At 39.0% G+C, this 27,495-nt stretch overlaps 1 protein-coding gene across 50 annotated transcripts in view; it reads right to left on the bottom strand.

Moving 5' to 3' along the window:
* The window catches only part of LOC122331512 (trichohyalin-like), a 590,129-nt gene extending 566,753 nt beyond the window's left edge, over nucleotides 1-23,376 (bottom strand). For 49 of the 50 annotated variants that reach the window (XM_043228947.1, XM_043228958.1, XM_043228951.1 and 46 more), the window contains exons 1-15: nucleotides 23,223-23,376; nucleotides 23,053-23,112; nucleotides 17,359-17,409; nucleotides 16,736-16,768; nucleotides 12,974-13,012; nucleotides 12,666-12,701; nucleotides 12,108-12,158; nucleotides 10,601-10,657; nucleotides 9,736-9,786; nucleotides 5,432-5,467; nucleotides 5,207-5,254; nucleotides 4,934-5,011; nucleotides 1,470-1,517; nucleotides 449-496; nucleotides 63-140 (exon numbers count right to left, since the gene is read on the bottom strand). In XM_043228947.1, the coding sequence (XP_043084882.1) occupies nucleotides 63-140; nucleotides 449-496; nucleotides 1,470-1,517; nucleotides 4,934-5,011; nucleotides 5,207-5,254; nucleotides 5,432-5,467; nucleotides 9,736-9,786; nucleotides 10,601-10,657; nucleotides 12,108-12,158; nucleotides 12,666-12,701; nucleotides 12,974-13,012; nucleotides 16,736-16,768; nucleotides 17,359-17,409; nucleotides 23,053-23,112; nucleotides 23,223-23,239 (731 nt within the window). In that variant the 5' untranslated portion in view covers nucleotides 23,240-23,376. The remainder of the gene's footprint in view (nucleotides 1-62; nucleotides 141-448; nucleotides 497-1,469; nucleotides 1,518-4,933; nucleotides 5,012-5,206; nucleotides 5,255-5,431; nucleotides 5,468-9,735; nucleotides 9,787-10,600; nucleotides 10,658-12,107; nucleotides 12,159-12,665; nucleotides 12,702-12,973; nucleotides 13,013-16,735; nucleotides 16,769-17,358; nucleotides 17,410-23,052; nucleotides 23,113-23,222) is intronic. The other variant, XM_043228987.1, reaches the window with a different exon arrangement.
* Nucleotides 23,377-27,495: the final 4,119 nt, after the last annotated feature.

The following is a 27,495-nucleotide window of genomic DNA, read 5'->3' as shown; positions in this document are numbered from 1 at the left end:
TACTCGTTACTGGAAAAAATAATGTTGTTTATTTACAATGCCGTTATATTAGTTTATGTTACCTTTTTTGTTTCAGCTCCTCTTTGCATTTTTCCAGGTCCTCTTTGTATTGTTTAAGCTCCTCTTTGTATTGATATTCCCTGTTTTAAAAAAAAAAGAATACACATATATACAGTAATACAATAACTTTAAGGACGCCATTAAAGTGCTTAACTCTCTAAAGGTGGACTGTGGCTGTATGTATAAGTATCATAATTGGCATATTTAGCTGATAGCACAGTATAGACAAGAATACACACACACACACACACACACACACACACACACACATACACACATAGATATATATATATAAAAACTAAAAAAGTAATGTGTTTTTCTGTACAATCTTAAAATGAAAAAAAGACTGAAATATCAATATATTAAATATTCTATTCTAATACTATACCTTGCTTGAACACGCTCAGTACTCTTCTTGTATTGTTCCAGTACCTGACTAGAATAAAGAAATATAGCATAAGAATACACAATATAAAGAAACGCAATATTAAGTGCAAGAGATGACTGACAACTCTGACGTATGCTAAGAAATGTTTCCAGTACCTTTAAAATATATATCAAAGAATAAAAGCAAAATTACACGGACAGCAACTAAACTACAAGGTATAAATAAAAACACATGTAAACGGAATCATAATCAGACTAAACAATGACAGGAAAATGACCAAAATAGGAAATGTTTAACATTTCTAAAATAAAGGGCAAAATTAAAAGTAATTGTGATAAAATTGTAATACTACTAATTCTAATAGCAATATAAAATGCACTAGGATTAATGAACTGTGGGGTTTATGAATATTAATTACATTGTCTGTGCTAATATGCTGAAAAATTCCAAAGGAACTCTGTAATTTTGACATGAAATACAACAAAGAATATTGTTTACATGTAGAATGTTGATTTTGTGTTTTATGCATGTAGTTCTGTATCTTTCTTTGTGTCTGTGAGTCAAAGCATCTGTGACCCGTGCTCCTTCACACTAGAGTTTATGGTACGTCAAATACATTACACTGTACATCCATTAAAATCAACTGAGCCTATAATCAATTATAGTAACACTGCATTTTTTTCATTGGCAGTAGTGCCATTGTAATGAGGGAAACAGTAATTCCTCTTATTACTCGTTCCTGGAAAATAACATTGTTTATTTATAACGCCGTTATTCCCATCAATGATTATAATACATTATTAAGTAATGTTAAAATTTTCAGATCCTCTTTGTATTGATATTCACTGTTTTAAAAGAAAAAAAAAAAACCAAATGTATACAGTAATACAATAACACATGAAAAACAAGAAAACAACTTTAATTGAAGTCTCTCTAAAGGTGGACTGTGGCTGTATATATAAGTATTATAATTGGCATATTTAGTATTAAAAAAAAAATAAACATACTCATAATACTATACCTTGCTTGAGAGCGCTCAGAATTCTTGTTGTATTTTTCCAGTTCCTGACTAGAATTAAGAAATATATCATTAAAATAAACAATATTAAAAAATACACTATTAATCACAACAGATGATTGTGACAGTTCTGACATGTGGTAAGAAATGTTTCTTGTACCTTTAAAAATATATATCAGAAAATTAATTAATTAATTAATTAGGCACATGGGGGTTTAAATTGGTGCTAGCAAGTCATAATAAATTAAATGACTTTATGTATTTATTATTTTAGATGCATATATATATATATACACACACACACACACACACACACACACACAGTAAATGTTACGTTTCACTGCTGCGGAAGAACATTCATTAGTGATGAAAACACAAGGCGTAATCCACAACAAGAGCTGAGCAAACACATAGAAACAAGTAAACCTGACAGGGGAGAAATACACAGACAGGAACTAAACTAAGTATTTGGGGGTGTATTTGCAGAAAAGGTTTTAAAAGATGCTTTGGTAAGACTTTATAATAGAGAACAGTAATTGGTGATTCTTGAATGATTTGTTCATTTTAAATTAATCTTTATTGTGGTTTAAGAAGTCATGGGAGTGCAACATCCTATAGGTTCTATATTGGAATTAGTTTAACTTTTTGAGTTGTTCATTCATCATGTGACAGCGTGAGCCAGAAAAGGCTTAATAATATTGACTTTTTATTGCCTCTTTGATTATGACATCATTCATTTATAAACAGTAAAAAATAAAAAGCTACAATCATCTGGATTGTAAATGCTTAAATATTAATGCTTAGTTGTTAAGTTTAGGTATAGGATAAAAGATAGGATTATCATTAATTTTCTCCTATTAAATTCAGAAAAGACAGATAACACCCTCTAGCGGGTGTAAAAATAATATGTGTTGTGTTGTGTCTGTCCTCATGAAATGGCGTATGACTGTCTGTACCAGTTTTTTTGTGTGTTTTTTTTAAATGTAGTGTTTTACACTGATCTCTCTGTAACTAAAACATATTTTACAAGCTGTAATTCGTAAGAATAAGCACAACTTCTGTACGTCTGTATCCAATGAACCATCTGGGGGTGGAGTCACCATTCTCCAAAAAACATAAACTGTGGGCATATCAGCTGTGTGATTAAGCTCTCCTGAAATATTTATGGTGACTTGAACCATGGCTGACTCCAGAGGGGGAGATGGTAGGCGAACTGAGGCTAGATGCACTGCCAACAGCTCTAGGCAGTTGATGTGCCAAAATAGTCAAGGCCCCATACAGAGCCCCGAGGCTGCCTGCATGTTGCATGTGGCGCCCCAGCCTGACATGAAGGCATCTATTGTGACAACAACATGTCTAGTCATTTGTTCTAGGGGCACCCCGGGCCTGAAGAAAGGCAAGGTCTGACCACGTGCTGAATTGTTCACACGGAGTGTCCCATGGTACCATGCTCATCTCGAGCCTCGGGAGTGAAGCTAGTGCTGAAGTCGTCTCATATGGAGCAATCCGGGTGGATGGAAGTGTTTCAGTGCGACCACCATCCTGCCTTTGAGGAAACTCAGGCAGTTCAACACTGACTGGGCGAGCTTGTTTGAGAAACGTGCCATCATACTCCACACTGAGAAAAGAGATTCTCTGCAGAGGGAGAGCTTGCTATTTTCCCAGATGACCTGAAGTCCCAACTAGCTGAGGTGCTGGAGCACCAGTTCCCTGTGTTTTTCACAACTGGTCTTGAGAATGGGCCATGATGAGACAGTTGTTGAGATAGTTAATGTGATGTCCACAGGGGATGGGGCAAAGACGAAGGGGACAGGGACAACCCAATGGAGAAAACATTGTACTGCCAGGTTCGACCCTCAAATGCAAACCGAAGAAACGGTCTGTGTCGAGGAAGAATTGAGACTTGGAAGTAGGCGTCCAAGCCGTGCTGGATTGCCCCAGTCTTCCACTGTACTGCAGAGCTGAATAGCACAGCCTGGAGGATGGGGGCATCAACAAAGCGAACTTCGTCAAAATCCCACAGCCACTGCACTCTTGGCCCACAAGTGGACATGTGGACATCGTATTCCTGAGGGACAGTCGATGAACACGGCCAAAAAAGGGCCAAACACAAGCTCATCAGCTCCTATATGACTCTATAGGAATGAAAAAAGTACCAGGGCATACCAAGGAACTAATCACCTCACTGTAAGGCTCAGGACTGGGGGGTGTACATATGAAAGCATTGCTGTCAACACTGGGTCCATATACAGAGCAAGTAGTCAATAATAAGAATGGGTCCATTTATTCATTATATTAGGTTCACAAACATGTTTTTAAAAAAACAAACATAATATGCATGATTATAACCGTGTTTTGGCAGATTACTTTAAAAAAGTAATTAGTTATAGCTACTAGTTACGTCTTACAAAAAGTCAGTAACTGAGTTACATCATTAAAAGTAACTAATTACCGGGGAAAGTAACTATTCAAATATGTCAAATAACTATATAACTATATAAATATGGTAAATAAAGGAAAATGACACCCAACAGAAAAAAAATCTTATTAAACATTCTACTCTAATCTACAGTATATTAATGTCTCTGTGGCATAATGTGAGAGACACCTATTAAATTCAATATATTATTAAAAATATTATCAAGTCTCTGTGGACACCTTGGGAATGTAATCGTCATAGTAGTTTGTTTCACAGCATTATATGATATATGATGTTCCCGAGGGAGGCCAGACACAATGAGTCCGAGTGGACTATGTTCTCTGCCTCCATTGTTGATGTGACTGTTTGAAGCTGTGGCAACCCCCGAACACGGTGGTGGACACCAGAAGTAAGGGATGCCGTCAAGCTGAAGAAGGAGTCCTATCAGGCCTGGTTGGCTCATCGGACTCCTGAGGCAGCTGACAGGTACCGGTGGGACAAGCGGACTGCGGCCCGAGTGATTGTGGAGGCAAAAACTCGGGTCTGGGAGGAGTTTGGCGAGGCCTTGGAGAAGGATTATCGGACGGCCTCGAAGAGGTTCTGCCAAATTGTCCGACACCTCAGGAGGGCGAAGCAATACCCTGCTAACAATGTATAAAGTGCTGACTTCGACAGGGGACATCGTTGGGTGGTGAAAGAAATACTTTGAGCATCTCCTCAACCCTGCAAACTTTGCTAAGGGCTGTCCAGTCTAGCTCTATATGTTTCTTTGTGTAGGTGAGTTAAAGCATCGGTGACCCATGTGCCTTCATACTAGAGCTTATCATATGTCAAATACAAGTTATGTTACACTGCACTATAATGACTTATAGTAACACTGCTTTTTGTTTGTCAGTAAAAGTAGCGTCATTGTAACAGGGGAAACAGTAATTCATTTGCTTATTCGTTACTGGAAAAAATGTAGTTGTTTATTTAAAACCCTGCTATTTCCATCAATAATTATAATTCATTATTAAGTAATGTTAAAAATGATTTTAGTTTATATTACCTTTTTTGTTTCAGCTCCTCCTTGCATTGCTTCAGTTCCTCTTTGTATTGTTTAAGCTCCTCATTGTATTGATATTCACTGTTTTAAAAGAAAGAATACAAATATATACAGTAATACAATAACACATGGAAAACAAGAAAACTGTGCTCGGTTATTTACTCAGCATATTTAGCTGACAAGAATATATATATATATATATATATATATATATATATATATATATATATATATATATATATATATATATCAATATATTCTATTCTAATACTATACCTTGCTTGGAAGTGTTCAGAATTGATCTTGTATTGATCCAGTTCATGACTAGAATTAAGAAATACAGCATAAAAATACATTTTAACAGTCATTGTAACTGTAAAACCTTTTATTTGTGTATTTTATTTGCAACAATATGTAAGCATGAACATAACACAATGATTATAACAATTCATCTAGTGATGTTATACAGAATTTTATTTTTTTTTAGTATATAAGTATTACCGTATTTTTTTCAGGTCCTCTTTGTATATATATTCACTATATTAAAAGGAAACAAAAGGTTATATGTTAACACATGTTTGTTAACACAAATACACCAGATTTAGGCCTACATCAATCTGAAAGTAATTCAATACTTATATAAACCATAAAGCTCAACAGATGACTGTGACAGCTCTGACATGTGGTAAGAAATGTTTCCTGTTCCTTTTGAAATATATATCATGAAGAATTTGAACAAAATTCGGCAGTCATATTGGGGCTCAAACTTGCACTGTCTTATGGGGGCTCCCACTTCTACACTTACCATAAACTCTTTTCCACAAAGTGCGCGATCAGAGTTTCCCAGTGGAACCAATGGCCATACTGGGAGGCCATAGACACCAAACTCCATAACCGCATTTTCACTGGTTGCCAATATCACCTGCATGGTCTGCAGGACCATCTCACATTCATCCATCACATGCCCCTTTATCGATCCTTCTATCCCTCCCTGCCCCGTACCTGCTCTGTCCACAAGTTTCGTCCCAAGATTCCCAACTCTGCTTCCTAATCGCCTAGTCCTCAACCTCCCCAACCGCCGCCTCTCCTCTTCCCGCGGCCATCCTTGCATTAATTCCAATTATGGCAAATGTCTAAGGCAACACTGCAGATTTTTGCGGCGGTGCCCACGCCTGCCTCATCTGCTCAGTGTTCAAAGCAACGAATACAAATAATAAGCAATATCGACTCCCGTTAATATTTCTCATCTGGCTTCTGAATTATTGCTTCATCCTGATCCTAACCTTACTAATTCTTCACCCCAAATAACCAATGCTCAGATGAATGTCCAATGTAAAGTATCTAGTGCAATATTGTCCAGTGTAATTGTCCAATTGTAAGTGGCGAGTATCTGGGGAAAGAGGGGTGAACATGGGAATCCCGGTGATTAGGTGCTGGGTGTTTTCTGGTTCAGACTTCGAATGGCCTGCGGGAAGAAGCTCCTCCTCATTCTCTCTGTGTTTGCCTTCAGGGAACGAAAGCGCTTTCCTCAATGCAACAGAGAAAAGAGTCCATTGTTGGGATTGCTGAGGTCTTCGACAATCTTCCTGGCCCTGGTACAGCACCGCTTGTTTTAGATGTGCTGCAGCACAGGGAGCTCAGTGCGGATGGTGCGCTCAGCTGACCGCACCACCCTCTGAAGGGCTCGCCTGTCCTGCATGGTGCTGTTCCTGAACCAGGAGGTGATGTTTCCTGTCAGGACACTCTCAGTGGTACAGGTGTAAAAGTTCCTGAGCACCTGAGATGGGAGTCTGAAGTCCCTTAAGGGCCTCAGATGGTATAGACGCTGCCGGGCCTTCTTCACCAGGGTGTTGATGTGACAGGTCCAAGACAGGTCCTGCGTGATGTGAACACCCAAGTACCGAAAACTGTCCACTCTCTCCACTGGGGTCCTGTTGATCATGATGGGATGGTAAGAGCGCACCTGCTTCGTGCTGAAGTCCACTATTAACTCCTTTGTTTTGCTGACGTTCAGGAGCAGATTGTTCTCTCCAGGTTGTTGATCTCCTGAAAGTAGGCCATCTCATCGTTGTTGGAAATAAGGTCCACCACGACAGTGTCATCAGCAAATTTAATGATGGTGGTGGAGTTTGTAGTGGCCACACAGTCATGTGTGTACAGCGAGTACAGCAGGGGGCTCAGAACACAACCCTGAGGGGCTCCAGTGCTGAGATTGAGGGAGGATGAGGTGTGTTTTCCCATCCGTACGGCTTGTGGTCTGTCGGTCAGGAAGTTGGTGATCCAGTGACACAGGGTTGGGCTGCGTCCCAGGACCTCCAACTTCGAGGCGAGTGTGGAGGGAACTATGGTGTTGAATGCTGAACTATAGTCCATGAATAGCATTTTCACATAGTTTCCTTTTCTAAAATCCAGGTGGCTCGTGGTTGTGTGGAGGAGGTGTGTGATGGCATCCTCCGTAGACCGGTTCTGGCGGTAGGCGAACTGTAGTGGGTCGAGTGTGTCCGGTAGTGATGCAGTGATGAAGTCTCTGATGAGTCTCTTGAAGCACTTCATCACTAACAACGTCAGAGCTACAGGGCGGTAATCATTCAGGCAAGATGGTTGAGGTAGACTGTAGACTGTTTCAGGGAGAGATTGAATATCTCAGTGAACACCAGTGCTAGCTGGTCAGCACAGGCTCTCAGAACCCGGCCTGTGATGCCGTCAGGTCCTGCTGCCTTCCTGGTGTTCACTCTCCTGAATGCCCTCCATACGTCGTGCTCCGAAATGGTGAATGTGATTTACTCTCCGGCTCTCTCGGCATGCATGCTGTTCATCATACTTCTAGTGCCGCTAGCGTGATTAGCTGCAGTCTCGAAACGAGCATAAAAGTTATTTAGCTCATATGCCAGAGAAGCATCCACGCTCTCCACTCTGGAAGTTGGCGTTTTATTGTCCGTGATGTTTCTCAGTCCCTGCCACAGGCTCCTAGAGTCACTGTGTTGAAACTGTGACTCTAGTTTCCTCCCGTAGCGCCTCTTTGCCTCCTTCACTGCTCTGCGCACGTTGTACAACGCAGCTGTGTTTTATGTCATATCCTCGGTGACTATCCCTGTGTTATAGGCTGCGGAGCGGGATCTCAGACAGTCGCGGATAGTTTTGTCTACCCACGGCTTCTGGTTGGGAAAACGTCCTGATGTCGGTTTTCTCTACTGTGTCATCCGCTAGTTTCCCGATGAATCCCACCATCGCTTCCGTAAACACGGTGACGTCCTTGGAGCTACACCTGAACATGGCCCAGTCTGCGTCATCCAAAGCGTCCTGCAGAGTGGCCACCGAATGGTCAGACCAGTGTGACACCTCCCTCTGTACCGGGGCTTCCTGTTTCAGCCTCTGTTTGTAAACAGGCTCGAGGAACATGGCGGCATGGTCCGATTTACCAAATGGAGGGCATGATTTTGCCTTTTAGCTCTCTATGAAGGGTGTGTAGCAGTGATCCAGTGTCCTTTCACCCTTGGTGGGGCAATTGATGTGCTGGTGGAAGTTCGGCAGTGCACGCTTGAGGAATGAGGAAAGCACAATGAGTGCGGTGTCCTGGTGCTGTGACTGGTGTGTTGTTAGGTGATCGTGAAAGTCCCATATTGCAGTGTCCGTGTCCGCTTGAGGTGGAATATAAACGGCACTGACTATGACCAAGCTGAATTCCCGTGGAAGATAGAAAGGGCGATGGTTAGAAGTTCCAGGTTTGGTGTGCAGGAGCGTGAAAGAGTAACAACGCTTGCGCTGTCGCACCAGCGGTTGTTCACCATCAGACACACTCCACCTCCCCTTGTCTTCTCCGACTCCAATGTTCTGTCCATGCGGTAAACAGAGAAAAACTCGGCCGGTTGTACGGCATGGTCCGGTACCGCTGGGTTCAGCCAAAGATTGCAGTCCCAAATGTTTCTCTGGAACTTGATCCTTGCCCTGAGGTCATCGAGCTTGTTTTCCAGAGACTGGACATTGGCTAACAGGACACTAGGTAGGGGAGTGCGGTGTGAGCATGCCCTCAACCTGTTCCTGACGCCGGCTCGTTTCCCTCATGGAGCCGGTGCGGGTCGCGTCCTTTTGTCTTCGACAGGATCTCGCTTGGCCAACATGGGTGTTTAAAAACGGCGAAAGGTGGGTGCATTGTACACCAATAGATATAAGAGTGGCTCGGTCATATGTAGTAATAACCATCTTATATAAAGAAAATAGCGCAGACTATTCAAAATACAAACAATTAACAAAAAAACAAAGTTTTGCCGGAGCGGTCATGACGCGAGCCGACCTCAACGGCACCATCTTGAAACTAATTTATTTTATTGTAGCATAAATAAATGCTATTTACTACACTAAACTTACATTGATGGTAAAACAAAATAGCAGGAGTAATTAAAGTATTTTACAGCCAAAAAAATAGAATAGCAATATGCTTGTTTTACTGCACTTAATCTAAAATTGTAACGCCAGGCCAGAAGAAGGACCTCTGATCTGTCTGTCTTTACTCCCTCTGCTTCTTCTCCAGTGTTTTCCTGTTTGGTGGCCAGATAGTCTGGGCTATACCAAACTGGACAAGCAAAGTATCGTTTTGTTGTTGCGGACTCCCAAGCGTTTTCTCTTGATATCTATTTTCAGTCATTTTAATTATTAAAATTAATAATGTTGGACCATAATAATTGAGACATTATGTTTATAGCCCAGTAAACACCAAGCCAACAGTCTGTCGTTGGGGGGCAAAATTCAGAACATAAAAGTATTGCCAAGGTATCTTAAAAACAACAGTACACTCTATAATACTATACCGTGTTTGGAGGTCATGCAGAAAATCCTTCTTGCACCGTTCGAGTTCATCTCTGAAAATAAGAAACATAAAACACATCAGGTAACACATTTTTTTTTTGTATTTGTATTGTATTTTGTAAAGATGCTTTAGACCTTAGAATAGAGAACAGTAATGGGTCATTCTTGAATGAATCTTTAAGTTGTCTTGGGAAGAACAAGTGTTCCCGGGGAGTGCGTGCACAACATCCTATAGGTTATGTACTGAAATGAGTTCAACTGTTTCGAGACTTCAGGTTTGAGTCATTCATTCATCATGTGACAACCTGAGCTAGAAATAGGCTATTTATTACATTTATAACCACATTGATCATGACATAAACTCAAACATTTATAAACCGTAAGAAAGAAAAAGCTAAAATTTAAGACCAGAAACGTATCAGGAATGATGGTTTAAAATTATGTATTAAAAGGAAGTTTGTAAATGAACTAAATTATCTATTCAAAGCTGTCACGTCACTTGACAAGAGTACAAACGCTGACCTCTTTCTGACTCTTTCCACAGTATAGTTTTGTATTGTTTGTAGTGTCATTAATGTTTGCATAAGTAGTTTATATGTTAGGGAAGTGATACATAACATTTTAGCAATTACTTAAAAGCAAGAACAGATCCTAAAAATAAACTGTGAAGAGTGATTTTTATGCACTACTAATAGAATGCAAAACTATACAGGCATTCAAGAGCAAGCTTTATGATGCTTTCTCCTACATGTCCAAATACTACCACATTGCTTTTTGTCATCTAAGTTATCACCAGTAAAGTGTGGAGCACCAAAAGGATCAGTTCTTGGACCTTATAACATTATAAATGACATCAGTTTATATTACCTTTTTCGTTTCAACTCCTCTTTGTATAGTTTCAGCTTCTCTGTGTATTGATATTCACTGTTTTAAAAGAAAGAATACAAATGTATACAGTAATAGAAAAACTTGACATGAGGATGTCATTAAAGTTTTTGTCTCTATATAGGAGGACTGTGGCTGTATATATAAATATTAGAATTGACATATTTAGCTGATAGCACAGTACAGACAAGAATATGTGTATGTCATAAAGAATGAATGCAACATTTTAAAGGGCAGTAGATTCAGTAGATTCAACTTGATATTAATAAATTGTACCTATTCATCCCTTTATTTGTGTATATTTTTAAGAATAAAAAAAGTAATGTGTTTTGTAATGTCATTTTTAACTGTACAAAATGTTTTTTGCACAAATATGTATATACGAACATAACAGTTAAACTACTAATACTAATAAGTAATATTATACATGACTTTATTCAGAATGACCTTATTTTTTTGTATTGATAGTCACTGAAGTAAAAGAAAAAAACACAAATGCATACAGTGATGCCTTAACATATATAAAACAAGAATAGGATGAATGAAAATAGGTAAGAAAATTGCTAAACATTGACCTCAACGTATGAAATGTATTAAACACGAACATCGTGTTAAAAACAATCATATAAAAGAGAGAAGAGACTTAGAACCCTATCATACACCCAGCGCAAGGGTGCATCGCAAGTGTGTTTGCTAGTTTCAGTCTGACGTAGTTCTCATTTTCCCATTAAGCGTCACATTGCTTAATTAGCTATTGCATTTGCGCCGATTAGTGCACTCGTGGGCGTTCTGGTCAGAAAAAGTGTGTTGTTCTTGTTCTTTTGAGGAACTAAAAATAGACTGCCATAGATCAAGTCAAACCTGGTCTAAATCCTAAAGTCAATGGCGCAGTGTTTTTTTGGTATTTAAAGAGTATGTTAGTAGAAAATGCACCTCTGGGCGAGTCCACAGCACTTGTACAAACAGATGCACAGCATCAAATATTGAAAACTAAAGGATTACAGTGTAAAAGAATAATATTGTGTAGGCTACATACATAAAAATAAAAGGTAGATGTGGACACACCCTGAGTGCACTTGCGCTATGCACCTTAGACTTTGCGATTAGATCTTTAAGTATGGCCCATAGACTTCTCATAGAAGTTTCTCTGCTTTGTTGTCTCTTATAATAAAGAAACTAGTAATTAAATCTGACTTCTAGCATCAAAACTTCACAATTTGGAGAGTGATTACTCAAAGAAGTGGCAGCACACGGTTAAAAAACATTTCCTGTACTTCTTTCAATATATATCATGAAGAGTAAAGGAAGAGTTCAGAAGATAAAAGGAGGTCCAACCTGATACTAATAAGTTGTAACGAATTACTCGACTGGTGAGTATGTCTTTCTTTATTTGATGTAAATAAGAAAATTTAAGTTCTGTACAGTTTTGAAATTGTAAAAGTATTGCCAAGGTCTTTTAAAAACAACAGTATATTCTATAATACTATACCATGCTTGGAGTTGATAGTGAAAATTCGTCTTCCACTGCTCGAGTTCAACTCTAGAAATAAGAAATATCTCATAAATAATACATCAAGTAAAGAAACAACTAATATTTAGCTTTATTTGTATTTACAGAAACGCTGTTGTTGGTAAGACTTTAAAATAGAGAACAGTTATAGATTGTTCTTGAATGAATCTTCATTTTGAACAAATCTTTATTGTAAATCAGGAAAAATGAGTCATCTCAGGGAGTGCATGTACAAAATCCAATAGCAGTGGTCAGCAACAGGTGACTAATATTTACTGATTTTTATAGAAATTTATCATGTAACTGAATAAACAATAAATATAATGATTCAATGCTGTCACGACACATGACCAAACAACGAACGGTGAACTAATCGATTCTCTTTCCAACTCAGATTGTGAACAATGAATTTTAATTCATAATTAATTTTGCCAAATAATTTTTTCATTACTTGAGGTGCATAAATATAACATGCATGACAGTATTTAGTAATGATATAAATTCAGTTTTATTATTATTTTTTACAATTTATATTACCTATTTCGTTCCAGCTGCTCTTTGTATCGATTTTCACTGTTTTAAAAGAAAGAATACAAATGTATACAGTAATAACACATGGAAAATAAGAATACAATGCCATTTAAGTGCTTGGCTCTTTATTATTATTTGTCACAACAAAGACAAAAAAAAAAAAAAAATATATATATATATATATATATATATATATATATATATATATATATATATATATATATATATAAGTTTGTGGTTTTTTTAAATGGTAAAACTATTGTTAATGACTGTGAAAATACCAATAAATTATATATTCTAATGTTATACTATACCTTGCTTGACTGTTCTTCTTGTATTCTTCCAGTTCATTTCTAAATAAAAATACACATTATAAAAAAAAACTGAAAACATTTATTTTTTCTTGCAGAAAAGACTTAAATTTTAAATGTTGTAACGATTTGTATGAATCAGTTAGTATGAAACTATACAATACACAGAACTATAAGTTTAAATATAAGTTAAATATTGCTGTTGAAAGTTCACGACAAGAAGTAGAACTAGCAAACAAACAGCTTTTAATCATTAATCAATCTATTGTGAAATACTCAGGAGAAACCAAGTCTAATGTAGGAGTCGGAGATGTTCGGATTCATTTGCAGCATTTATTGATCGTGATCATACAGGCAGAGAATCAACGACAATGACAGGGATATCACAGGGAATCATAAACAGTATCAGGCAGTGGTCGGGGCGGACGGCAAACAGTCAAGGTCAGTAAATCCTGGCAGAGAGAAAAAAATGGCAGGCAGCAAGACAAACAGATACGGGGAACTAGTTTCAGAAACGCTCAAAAACAGCTGGGCAAAAACAAGACTTCACAATGACTGTCCGTTTGGTGACTGCTTAAGTGGGGGTGAGTAATGAGGAACACCTGTGCGGCCTTGAGGTGTTCCTCGTTGTTTCGACTCGTCCAGCAGCTTTTCTCTGATTTCTTTCAGTTTTGCAATGATGAATTGCTCATCTCTTAATTCTTGGAGGATAACTCCAGTAACTTGAACCCTCAGAATGTTATTGCTCATCAAAGCAAATAGTAATAGTATGCTGAAGGCTCAAACAGTCTGGTTTTTCTTGTCGATGATGTTCTGGAACAGCAACATCACCGTTGCGATTCTGAACCCAATTCCGCTGAAACACCCATCTGTGGCGTTGAATACCACGCGAGCGGAGGTGGTGCACATAGCCTTCAGGTAATTCAGGTTTTGGTAACCCAGCTCTGTATAGAATTTATCCAAGTCTTCTTTGTTCTGTTCTTGTGAGAGGGTATTGTCTGATGGAATATAACGGACGGCATTATCATCATGAGCTTTGGAGTTGAAGATCAGAAGATGATCAGCCCTGAAAGAAAAATAACTAAACAAAAGTAACGAGCATGAAGTCACAAGAGATTCCGTCAGTGAAGCCGTACCAAGCGTTTGTTCAGGCCATACGCGATGCGCTACTCCCGCCTACTAATCCTCCGTGTCCCGTTGCTCGACCCACCATGTTCGCAGGGGATGCAACCGCCTGCAATGGGTTTCTCCTACAGTGTTCCCTTTATTTAGAGATGCAGCCACACCTCTTTTCCTCTGAACCAGGGAAAATAGCTTTTATAACTCTCTATTGACAGGCAGAGCTCTACAATGGGCAGAAGCGCTGTGGAACTCGAATAGTCCATGAGTAAATGCCCTCAAAACCTTTCTGGAACATTTCAAAGAGGTGTTTGGCCAACCTTCTACTACTCTCTCAGTTCATGACGAACTTCTGCAACTCAGGCGAAGTGGATGGAACGACACCGCCCTCCTGTCAGTATTTTGCTGAGGGCTCAATCCCTCTGTGCAACAACAATTAGCCATCTACGATGACAACATGAGCCTGGAGACTTTCGTACACAAGCCTACTTGTGTAGCCCAACACCTGTCTGCCTTTTCCATTACCCCGGAATCTGCCTCCTCATCCACATCCAACAATCTCCCCACACTGGAACCCATGCTAACTGAGTACTACCATCTAACAGCCCGGGAGAGATCGCGCCGAGTACTAGAGGGCCTGTGCTTGTACTGCGGCTCCCCAGCACACCTACTCAGTTCCTGCCCTGTCCGTCGCCCACAGCCTGTGGTTAGTGTTACCACTATAATCCCTGCAGTCTCCCAATTTCCACATGTCATCGCATACATTCTCTACCATAATCATCTCTCTCTAGTCAAGGTGCTGGTGGATTCAAGAGCAGCAGGAAACTTAATATCATCTCACAACCTCTCTCGTATTGGTCTTCCTCGCCTCAAAAATTCTACCACTTACCAAATTACAACCATCCAAGGAAAACCGTTAAGCAAGGGCCAGGTACGTCACTGTACTCCACCTCTCACCCTTCAAATAGGCTGTCACGTTTAGCGGTTTGACGCAGGGAAGGAGCACTCGAGAAGTAAAATAAACAGATTTAATTCTCAAATGGGCAAAATAAATGTATACAAGCAGGCAGAACATAAACCACGTAAGGACCTCGGGCAGGCAGAACATAAACCACGTGTAAGGACATTGTCGATCGGACAAACTCAAGACAAACATACAGGACTTAAATATACAACATAATTGACTAAACTAATGAGACACAGCTGAAGACAATAATACAATTCACACGAAGGGAAGGTAGGGCACAGAGAGCACGTGGCACGAGACAAAAACAATAACAGAGTCCAGAGATGTGACATAGGCATTCTGCACACAGAACGGATTACTCTGCTAGTGCTGGAGGAAGCAACCGTAGACGTGGTTCTGGGCTGGCCCTGGCTGAAGCAACATCAACCGATCATTAACTGGTGAGATTGTCAAATGGAGTCATGATTGCCTGAACGAATGTCTGTCCACTGTTTCTAAGGTCGATTCACTCCCGCTATCCTGCCATTCCACGTCTACTCTCGCTCCTCCAAAACCGTTATTGGTGGCCCAACATGGCCCGGGATGTCGGCTGTTACATCAAAGGATGTTCAGTCTGCACCATCACCTCCACTCCTCGTTACCTGAAGGTAAACTCCTGCCCTTACCAATTCCCCGTCGACCCTGGTCCCATATTGCGTTAGACTTCACCACGGACCTACCTTTCCCTAATGGCTACACTGCCATCCTTGTTGTAGTTGATCGGTTTTCAAAATCCTGCAAGTTAATTCCACTCCGGGGTCTTCCCACCGCGATGGAGACAGCAGAGGCGCTTTTCCATCATGTCTTTACCAGAACGTGACACTTCTTAAGACATGACAGTAATGTGATGCATACGGGGATACTTGCAGCTTGTTCTAGCATTGGTAGCAGATGGGCCACAGATGTTGTCACCGAGGTAACTCATGGGGATAAAATGCTCCACTTTAATTTAGTTAGACCGTCATGAAAGCCATCAACATATGCAGATCACAGCACTTGAACAAAAACTGTATGGGTACGGGTCTTGACTTTCAACAAATTCTTTGGGTTTGTCAGCCGCGTAGAGCGTAATTGGTAAGTGAAATATGTACCCGAATATACTCCTGCTGACGCTGTTTATATTTTTAATAAAGAAAACTTGCCAAACACAAATTACTGTTGTACGGCTTTCTTACTGCCAAAGTCAGATTTTACATCATCTCTTAATTCCATTGCTTCTCAGGGGTTTTAGGTGAGTATGAGACATCCATGTCTATGTATTTCACAGCTCTTTTCTATTTTCCATAGAAATGCAGGGGACGTCATATAAGTGAGACTTGGATTGCAACCGAGATGCAGCTGTGCAGAAGATTCAATACGCTTCCTAAAATTTTACTTGATGTCTCATTTATGGATTTGCAACAAAACAGATACTTACAAACACTTTCCTCACACAGAGGATGTTGGCTGACGTCAGAATTTCACGTTTGATTATTTATGCATTTGGATATTATTTTAAGTTATTAATTATTATCAAAAGGTCACATATGATTAATATTATTTTATTTAGGCCGCAAAGGTCAATGCAAGGAATTATTTTGTCAGTCGTTGTCGTATATGGACTACTTACATACTTTAATTATTTAGTATATAAGTATTACCTTGTTTTTTTCAGCTCGTCTTGGTATTGTTTACTGTATCAAAACAAAAAAATACAAATGTATACAGTGATACATTAACACATGCAAAACAAGAATAGGACTAAGATCACGAATACAGTGGCAGCTCTGACATGTGGTAAGAAATGTTTCCTGTACCTTTTAAAATATATATCATGAAGAATTAAAGCAAAATTCTGTGTGGGCTTCAAACTGGTGCTAGCAAATCGTAACAAATTGAATGATTGGTGAGTATTAATGTCTCCTTCCAGTCACGGATCTGAAGGAGAACCCATTAACAGACTGAGTGACATAGGTTTATATCAATTAAAACAAAGAGTAAAATAATTAAATTAAAAAATATGCAAAATGCAAAACAAAGGATCAAGACAAGGAGAACTAAAATACTAAAATAAAAGCAAAAACCGTTGCAAACCGTCAATCAGACCAATTGGATGTTCAGTTTAGCTAACAAGGCCATGCAGGAATTTAAGTCAAAATTATGAAAATGGGCAAGATAATAGAATTGATAAACTTGACTTCAATTTATGAAATGTACTGAACATGAACACACCCTAAGAAATATTTTTAGAAAAGAGAGAAGAGACATATATAAAATACTATACCGTGCTTGGAGTTCTTGCTGATAATTCTGCTTGTACTCTTCGAGTTCATCTCTAGAAATAAGAAATATTAATACACACAAAATACTACATCAAGTGAAAAAAAAAACTAATATTTTGTGTGTTGGGGATTGTGTTGTTTTTGTATTTACAAAAAAGGTTTTAAAAGAAGTTGTGAAGAGGCTTCAGTAAGACAACTGTTTTAAATCTTTTTGTTTGAGTCATTCGTTCATCATCCCTCGAGTGTTAAGGTATTCTGAGTCATTTGTTTAGTCTGAGCGGGAAGGAGAATTAATAATATTAACTGTTTATTACCTTTGGAACCACATTCAGTGTTATGGAAAAGAATCGTCATGCAATAAATTTAAACTTTATGAACTGTAAGAAATAAAAAGCTATTAAAAATGCTACATTATATTACATATTATAAACTGATGGAGCAGGGTAATTGGATGCTGAGGCACAGAGTGCAAAGAGGCAAAGAGGTCGCTACACACCCTTCAAACTTTATGTGATGGGTTTCCATAGCTGCCAAGTCATACCTCAGCAAATGCAATGCAAAGCCTCAGAGGTAGTGTTGTAAAGCACGCCAAGAGTTACAAATCACGGTTCTCCATCTGCCAATCTAATAGATGAGTCTGGGTTTGGCGGTTTCCAGGAGAACTGTACTTGTCTGACTGCATTGTGCTAAGTGTACAGTTTGGTGGAGGGGGAATTATGGTGTGGGGTTGTTTTTCAGGAGCTGGGCTTGGCCTTCTTGTGCAACATCAGTGTGTGACCTTGCAAATGAGCTTCCGGAAGAATGGTCAAAAATTCCCATAAAGACACTCCTAAACCTTGTGGACAGTCTTCATAGAGTTAAGACTGTTATAGCTGCAAAGGGTGGATTGACGTCATATTGAACTCTATGGATTAGGAATGGAATGTCACTTAAGTTCATACGCGATTCAAGGCAGATGAGCGAATACTTTTGGCAATATAGTGTATTGTAACTATTGTTCATACAATATGTGTTTTATTGTTATTATGTTGTAAAATTATTGTTTATAATAATTGAGCTGATAAAAATAGCATTATATGCCATTAAAAAATATTTTAAATTGTCAGCTGTGGCTTTATATCACATTTTTCTCCTTTGTTGCATGGTGTTCACATACGTGTACAGTTTTCAAATAAAACTGAATTTTGTAAAAATAAAAAAGAAATTTTGTATCATATTAATGTAATAAAATCTACATAATGTTGTTCATAATTTATAATTTATAAAGCATTTCTAATATGGCTAAAGAACATAGCATTTTACTGTATTCTGTCTTCACAAAGTCATAAAATTATTATATCTAGTCATCAAAAAAAATGTTGTTTTTTTTTATGTTCAAGGCTTTTTTATGCAAGCTACACTGCTATCGAGCTTTAACTGTTAGCCATTAACGGTTCTAAGTTGTGTTTACAAGGAGGGTAAGCCACAAAAAATATATTGCCAAAGAAGCTGGATGTTCACACTCTGATGTATTCAAGCATGTTAACAGAAAGTTGAGTGGAAGGAAAAAGTGTGGAGGAATGCACCACCAACCGAGAGAACTGCAGCCTTGTTGTAGTTTATTGTCAAGCAAAATCGATTTAAGTCTTGTTTTTCCCTTGTTGTAGACTCTTTGGTTTTTGATTGTTTGCTGCCTGACCCGACCTTTGCCTGTTTTTGGATTCTGTTGTTGCCTTGCCTCTTATACTCTATGTTTTGACATCTGCCTGCTTTGACCATATCTTTGCCTAATAAAAGCCAGCAATTGGATATGCATGCTTCAGACCCATCATTCATAACAGAATGCAACATTGAACCAGGATGCAGCACCGTTTCCGAACCATGGCCAGGTATGTGTCTCGCAACTTCATTGCTAACCCTCAAGCAGGGCCCCCAAGCGCTTGAGGGCTACATCCAAGAATACCTAGACCTTGATCACCTCTCAGAATTACTGGATTGTTTATTCATACACTTCTTTTGTGAGGGAATAAATCAAACACAACTTGTTTGTGAAGGTCCACGTGGGTTACTTGTACAGTTTGTGGAGTTTGCCTTAGTGACCGTGGGGTCATCATTCATGCTGGGTTTAGCAGGGGAAGAGGTACCGCATCAACCCCTGTAACGGCGACTCTGCCCAAGATGGCCGTCCTCCCAGAGCCACTGCCCAAGATGGCCGTCCTCCCAGAGCCACAGCAGAAAAGAAAGCATTACTCCAATTGAGCATCTTGGGGTGAACACCAATCAGCGAACAGACTTTACTTCAGTGCATAGGCCTGCCTCATTGATGAGGCCTTGGCCTGAGTGATGGTGTCCACCACAACTGTTGGTAGAGCACTCAAGTCTGTCACGTTCCTTCGAGGAGCCACATATGGAGGTTCCAAATCACGGAACTGCTGAAACTGCCACAAGGCAAGGTGCACTGCCAACAGCTCTGGGCAGTTGATGTGCCAAAGCAGTCAAAACCCTGTACAGAGCCCTGAGGCTTGCCTGTCCATTGAATGTGGCACCCCAGCCGAAGTGAAGGTATCTGTTGTGACTACACAATGCTGGGATACTTGTTCAGAGGGCACACAGGCCTGTAGAAAGGCAAGGTTGGTGATGTTACACACAAAGTGTCCCACGGCGCAATGCTGTGCTGAAGTGAACTCATATGGAGAAATCCAAGTGGTGTGACTGTGGCTGCGGATGTCATATGCCCCAGGAGCCTCTGAAATATTTCAGTGGAACCACTGCCCTGCCTCTGAAGAAACTGACTGGGCGCTCTCATCCAAATCGAATCATCTGGATGAGCCAACATGATGGGTTGAGTAGCGCAAGCCATGCACCCAATCTCAGTGTGAATGACACTATCGGCGTCACCGCCCTACCTGGAGGTGTGTTGTGGTGGGCATTGAGACTGGATGGAACAGAAGTCATTGCATTCTGACTCATCACAGTAGCACTGCACTGGTCTCTGGATGGACAGGCCAGAACAATGTGGGGAATAATTGCATCTCTCGGCTTTGCCCACATGCCTGCAAGGTTTGGCAGCAGGAGTGTCTGACACCCTACAGGCCCTGGACTGGAGACGATTTCTCCAAGTGGCAGAGTCTAGCATGAACAGTGCAGCCCCACTCTCCACCTGGGGAATGTCAACCACTAGCTGATGATTTTCTGGAGTGTATGTTCTATTTGGGAAAATTTACTTATTGGGCTCATATTCTGGTCACAAAAGATTGCGACTAAAACAAAAAAACATGTGTAATAACAATAATAATTTTAATCCTCTACAACATGGTGTTGCCTTATGGAATTTTGGACGAACTGGAAAAAAATGGAAAACTCTTAAATATTTCTTTAATTCAAGGCAATTTTATGAATAATGCTGCAGTGTGACATCTCCTATGGTGAACATCAAACTTTCTCTGTATTTAACGACAAGCCATGATCAGAGTTAATGCTGGAGATTTCTTCTATATGCCATAAACTCCTGCGCTCTCGTTATCCACTCGTGAAATTCATCTTATATGTTGTCTTTGCTATGATAAACAACGGTCATGCTGCTGTTTTCATGTAAGGTGCGTGGTGCTGCTTATAATATTCTTCTTAAATATGCTGGTTTTGCCACTGTTTAAACAGTCTACTTTTCATGATAGCCAACATTTAAGCCAATGCGGTCAATGATGTGTCGGTTGATGTAAAACCCATTTTAACATGTCTTGACTGTCGTGCAGTGTGATCATCATGTTTGAAATACTGCCCTAAAGGACTTCTAAAAAACAAAGTATTTTTGCCACATTTAAGTTGCAACAATAACACTATTAATGCTACTAATATAATGTTAATGCTTTTTGTATTATGGACAATGTTACTTTTGATTAGATATGAATACATGAAACAGGATATCAGTGAGCGCTGCCATGTTTGATGGATAAAGAAGAAAAGAACAGAACGGGCTCTTCCTTCAGATAAACGTGAGAATGAGATAGGATTTAGTGACCATGAGAATAAGATCAGTGATGGAGAGAGTTCAGGGAAGTTATCTCAGACACAGATAAGACTGGTGTTGTGTAGTAAACCCATTATTCTGATGCATCTGGATATGTTCAATTCATTATTGATTGATTGTAATATTTATTAGACCTACTGTCTACTTTCTAACAACAAAATTATTAATTACAAGGAAATGTACATTTCTTAGTTAGATCCTCTATCGTATGTTGTTACTGTAAGAAGCTGTAAGAAGCTAAATGCAATAAGACTAATCTGAGAATAGATATCCAAATGAACAAAAGGAATTTAAAAAGAGAGTAAACAACAATTTCACAGTCATCACTTATATGATTAAGAACTTGGTAGAACTGTGTTCTGTTGAGGAGGAGGTGTGTCCTCCTTTTGGGTCTCTGAATGTGTTCCAGCCAGGTGTGACACTGGAGCACGGGAACCTAAACACCAAAAGGTTTTTACAACTACATTTGGTATCTCTTTGTCTGGTCTGAGTATATAAGGAAAGTGACAAAACACAAGGCGCGATTCTGTAGCCAGATCGGCCCGTAGTGTGATGTGTGTCCTCATACACCACACTATGTACTTTTTAAAGACCAGGTATAATGACCTTTTAAGTTTGTTTTATTTTGTTTTGTGTTATTTTTGTACTGCTGATCACTTGTGCAAATGATTATCAATTATACCAATTTGGAAACTATTCTTGCCTGGCAAAATAAACGTCAATCTTGGTTAACTTATAATATTGTCTGAAATAATTTTCTGAGGTTTTCCGCATTGTTGGCGTGCTAGGGTGAGTCAGATCAACGATCGATGGATGGAGCCGGAGCCACGTTTTTGAGATCTTGACTTCTGTCCACCAAACTGGCTTAGCATGCTATTATTTAGGGAATGCATAAAAAAAATACTCTTTTTGCGATCTACAGGGTAGACTCTGACTAAGACCTGGACTAGCCCAGATGTGTCGTAAGTCTGTTCTGGCCAAACAAGGTCTCTAAGCGACCCAGACTCCTAAGATTGGAGTCAGATAAAATTATGTATAAGGTCAGTACTACAATTGGAAATGCAAAAGATTAAGAAATTTCAGTGATTTTTAAAGGGATGCAAGGAAAAGACCGAACACGGATTAACCTTCGACCAGGGCCTCTGGATTCCGTTCTGCAGGAAAAGGGGGACCCTTACATTACATATCATAAAGAACCTTAAAATAAATAACCTTAAAATCTCTCTCTCTCTCTCTCACTCTCTCACTCTCATCTAGTGCGGTTAATAAAGTCAAACATCCGCGTCACTTTACCTCTCAATGCAACACATCACGCATCGAATGAACTGAATACATGAATGAATCATATGACATATTTTGAAATATATATATATATATAATATAAAGAAGGTTGGTAATACTATGCTGGTATCTGTGCAGCCAGCAATCCAATGTAATTGTTTTGCTTTTATTTTTATTTAAAAATTATTTTTAAGTTCCAATATTTTGTGTGTGTCTATAAAAATTCAGAAGCAGACAAACTATGGAAAATGATGGCAACATTTTTTTGTCCTTTATCCCTTGTACATATTACTACTTATATTAAAACTATTAAATACAATTTAAAAACTTGTGTAATTTTCCTATTACAATAACAGTCAAGTGTTGCTCTTTTTATTTATTTTAATAAATGCAAAAAAAACCTACTTACTGTTGTAAAGCAGTTCTGGACGTGTCCTCCTGATGCACATTATGTCCATCGAGACACTTGCTATAAATAAACAAATTTCATCTCTCAATGTTAAGATGTAAATTAAACACCAATTTAGACTGATTATAATGTAATTAATTGTCCAAAAAGACTAATTAAAATATCCTTACCTAATTAACGAACCCATGTTATCTTCACTAACAGAGCAGAAAAAAAATCTCAAATGAAAATGTTCATTTGGAACCAGATGTATTGAACCGAACAATATCAACAAAGCCTGAGGTGTTTCGTGTTCTAATGAACATTAGTTAATGCTGTCTACTTCACAGTTTTAAAAGAACCACCCATTTTAGAGGGAGGGTTAACAAAAGTGAAAGTGAGCTTTCAGAATATAAATAAGAAAGGGCACAAACGTTACTGTTCATTTTTTAAGATAATAAAAGCTCTAAAAGACAGCAGCTCTCTTCTAAAACAACGGCAGAATTCATTTAAATTTATAAATTTTGATGCCATTCAAAAAAAAAAAAAAAAAAAAAGATGAAAGATTCCTTCCTGGGGTAAAATATTCAGTCTAAACACTCACAAAACCTGTTTGTTGAGGTTTGGTTACGATGTCATGAACACCTACACATAGTTAACGAAAGCAAAAGCAAGGGAACACTTTCTTAAAACTTAGTTTTGAGCAAGTTCCTTGTCCTACTGGAACACTCCCTCTTGGTGGAAGCATGCGCATAACCCCAATCTTGCAAACAGCTAAATAAACTCATGGACAGAAAAGTGGAACCAGTGACGGGGATTTCGTTATATCACAAGGAAGTGATGATTTTAGTCAACCTATCAAGTTTCGCTGTACTAGGTACCTTTATGGAAGGGCACCAAAAATGTTGTACGGTATGGTTCATTATTTTGGTACCATGGACCACAATGGAAATAAACATAATTGCATAGAGTAACAAACAATACCGTTTAGTGGAAATGAACCATTAGTATCGGATCAGTACTCTCTATTGGCCAATACTGAATCTCAGGTATAGGAATCAGTATCGGAAGCAAAAAAAAATGAGATCAGAACAAACCTATTTTAGAAGCAGAAGACTCCAAGGCACGTACCTCTCGTGTTTTAGTAAGGGAAACTGCAAGAATTGGAAATTACTTTTGCAGTGATGTTCAACTTAATATATGCTCTAACATTTGTGACTGAAGTACATGACACAAAACAATTGCTATCCATCTTTACTCATGAAAATGTATCATGATCAGGTTACAATTCCAAACAATGTTGAAAAGAACTAATAGTTTTTCTTTAGTGATGTGTCTGTTCAGTACTGGATTGTCCTTTTTATTGTCTCTCTTTTGTACGAACTGTAGTGATGAATTAGTAATGTTTTTCCCCTGAATGTCCATGTAAAAAATGACTGAAATGAGACACGCAAGCCACCCCCAGGCAAGCCACGCACAAGCTATGTGTGTCATCCGGCAAGATGTAATGTTTGTATGGATGAGCACACATGTGACAGTGTGACTCGCCCTTGCCCCTTTCACTCTCCTATTTTGCTTTAGACATATTTTCTTTTTTTTCTTTTAGATAAACACACACACAGAGTGCTTCGCAGAATGAACATTTCCATATTCTGCAAGTGATATGTGTACTTATGAGCATAACTGTATATGCACACACACACACACACACACACACACACACACACACACACATATACATAATTTATGGAAACAGTAAACATTAATATTAATTATACAGACAATATATAATTAATATATATTATGTTCCTGTTATCGTTTTCATTACTTAGACACATTTTGAATGCTTTACTGTGGAAATTGTAATGGCAAAAAATCCAATTTGAACTGAATTGAAATGATTGAGTTCACCCCTCTCTACTGCCCTATGTGGGTGTTCTGAGAATGTCTTGGGAACGTCTCATTTTCAAGTAAAATACGATTCACTAATTGTCCAAAGAGTTTCCTGAATGTTCTGTGAAGGTCCACCAAATATCGTCCCCCAACCCTTTTAAACCTCTGGGGTCTAAGGTTTTTTTTATGTGCCTAGAGAAGTATTGACATGCTTTTTTGGATTTGTTTTTGATTTGTGCTTTTTTCAGTTGCTTATAAATATGAGTGGCTAAAATCTAATAACACTGTAAACATCACAAACCAGGCTACAATAATATGTTAGCAGCATTTATGTGCATAATTGTGTTTTTGCAAACAACTTTATGCGTGTGTTAGGGAAAGTTAACCACTAGATTTGTGAACAATATATTGACTTAATTTATGGAAGACACTGTTTGAGTAAACTGTTGTCTCAATGTTTCTGCTTATACTATGCCCTTAAAGTAAATTTTTTTGGTGAAGAAAAAGTACACACTTTTGAGTGTGTAGTGGTATAGTAGGCAAGCTTTGGGACATACTATGATGTCACACAACTGTGTCTTTATCTGATTGCTCTGTTGCACCTTTTACACATAGACTGTCACTGTAAACTGTCCTGTCAGTCATCGTTTTACAGTTAAAGTCCTTCAAGAGCATATTTCAGTTGGAGACCCCAGTTGGATGCATAGAAAAATATTATAGGAACTAGATTTATCTTGCTCTCAGTGCCGGACTCTGCCTTCTGACCAGACAGACCCCCACACCCTGTGGTGACTACTCTACAACTCAAAACAGGTACTCTGTGAGAGAATTAATTCTCTATTACTGTGTGTGTGTGAGCAAGGTATGACAATTGTTCTAGTCCCTTTTCGCCCTGCAGGTATAGTTTCAGGTTACTCTACTAACTCTGTAGTCTTTCATTCCTTATATAGACTTGCTTTGTCTCTAGTCTGCTAGTTTTGTGAATCTTCAACCCATATATGGAGTTGTCTTTTGTCCTCTCCGTAGTGGGCAGTTGAGGCATGTCCAGCTATGCAATAGAGGTCAACGCCCCATAAGGGCTATTTAAGCTGATGGTTTACTCTCTGTGTTAAGCTGCATTCTGAATAAACCAGATTTGATTTCACTCGTGTGGTTTGTTTCGACTGCTGCTTCCAGGCGCCTGAATTTGTTCTGTACTGCTGATGAACGGACACAGGGGGACGCATACACTGAAGAAGAGAAGTTCTTACACTCTGTCTCTGATACCAGTTACACTACTCACTTCAGATTGTTCTGTTTTAGTCTCAGCCCTTGTAGACTCTGCCAATTTCATATCTAATGACCTCCTAAGCCATCTTCATCTATCTCGCCTACAGCAAGCCACAAGGCAGTCAGCAGATGAACTACTGGACTTAGATAAATTAATTTTTCTTCTATGTATGCATTCTGAAATCATAATGTTATAATGTGCTTAGACCAAGAAATTTGGCTGCTGAAAATAAAATTATTGTATTTTAACACGATTTAAAAAATTTAAATTTAAATTTAAAATTAACGCTACTGAACAAACTCCAAAGATCAGTTCTTGTAATATTTAATGTACATTATTGATATTATAACTACCAGTAATTTTCAAAATATAAGCCACCTCTGAGAAAATAGAGTTGAAGTTTGTAGTAATGTTTTTTCTTTTTTGCATTTGAAGAGCAAGATGTTACGTTAATTTTGCGTTATTTTGCAGGATCAGCACATGTTTTTTACTGGACATACAGTGTGGAAACTCAGACCAGTACTGAGGTGATTTTAAAAGTTTTTTAATGAATTGTTGCCAGGTTTCAGTAGCTGCGTTTCCATTTCTCTTGAAATTGCACAAATTAAAATTGCGAATTTAAAATACTGTCACAGGGTGAAGAATCACACGACAAGGGGAGATGATTTTATTTACAAAGTAAACAGTTAGTGGAAGGTAGCGAGTCGAGTGGTGAATCCGGTGCTCAGCAGTGCTCTCTTTCTTTCCCTCAGTGGTGCAGTGGATCTGTGGTGTGCTCTGTGGGGCAGATCGGTCAGACCCTGCTATCTGGGAAAAAGTACAGGAGAGATGTTAGTTCCTTCTTCCTTTTCTACCGCGACGTAGTCTCTCTCAGCTGGGGTCAGCTTCCTGCTGATGTAAAAGACTGAATGCTCCTCACCTTCCTGTACCTGGGACAGGACGGCCCCCAGTCCCGTGTCGGACGCATCCTTCTGCAGCAGGAAGGGGCAGCTAAAGTCCGGGGCTCGGAGGACTGGTTCCAAGGTCAGGGCCTTCTACAACTTCTGGAAAGCCTCCTGAGCAGCTGCCGATAATATTCCACGATAATATTACGCCAACCCCAAGAAAGCTTGTACCTGGTACTTTATCAGGGGCCTCAGAGCTTTTTGAACCGCCTCCACTTTCTTGTCCTGGGGCCGTATGAGGCCCCTTCCAGGTACAAGGTACAGGTACTTTGCTTCAGCGAGTACAAGGTGGTATTTACGGGTGTTGGCAGGGAGTCCAGTGCCTCAGAGCTCCAACAGAACCCTCCGCAGGCGTTC

Source organism: Puntigrus tetrazona, unplaced genomic scaffold, assembly GCF_018831695.1.
Source record: "Puntigrus tetrazona isolate hp1 unplaced genomic scaffold, ASM1883169v1 S000000001, whole genome shotgun sequence".
NCBI lineage: Eukaryota > Metazoa > Chordata > Actinopteri > Cypriniformes > Cyprinidae > Puntigrus > Puntigrus tetrazona.
The sequence above is the reverse complement of the archived record's forward strand: the minus strand, read 5'-3'. Positions and strand labels throughout refer to the sequence as shown.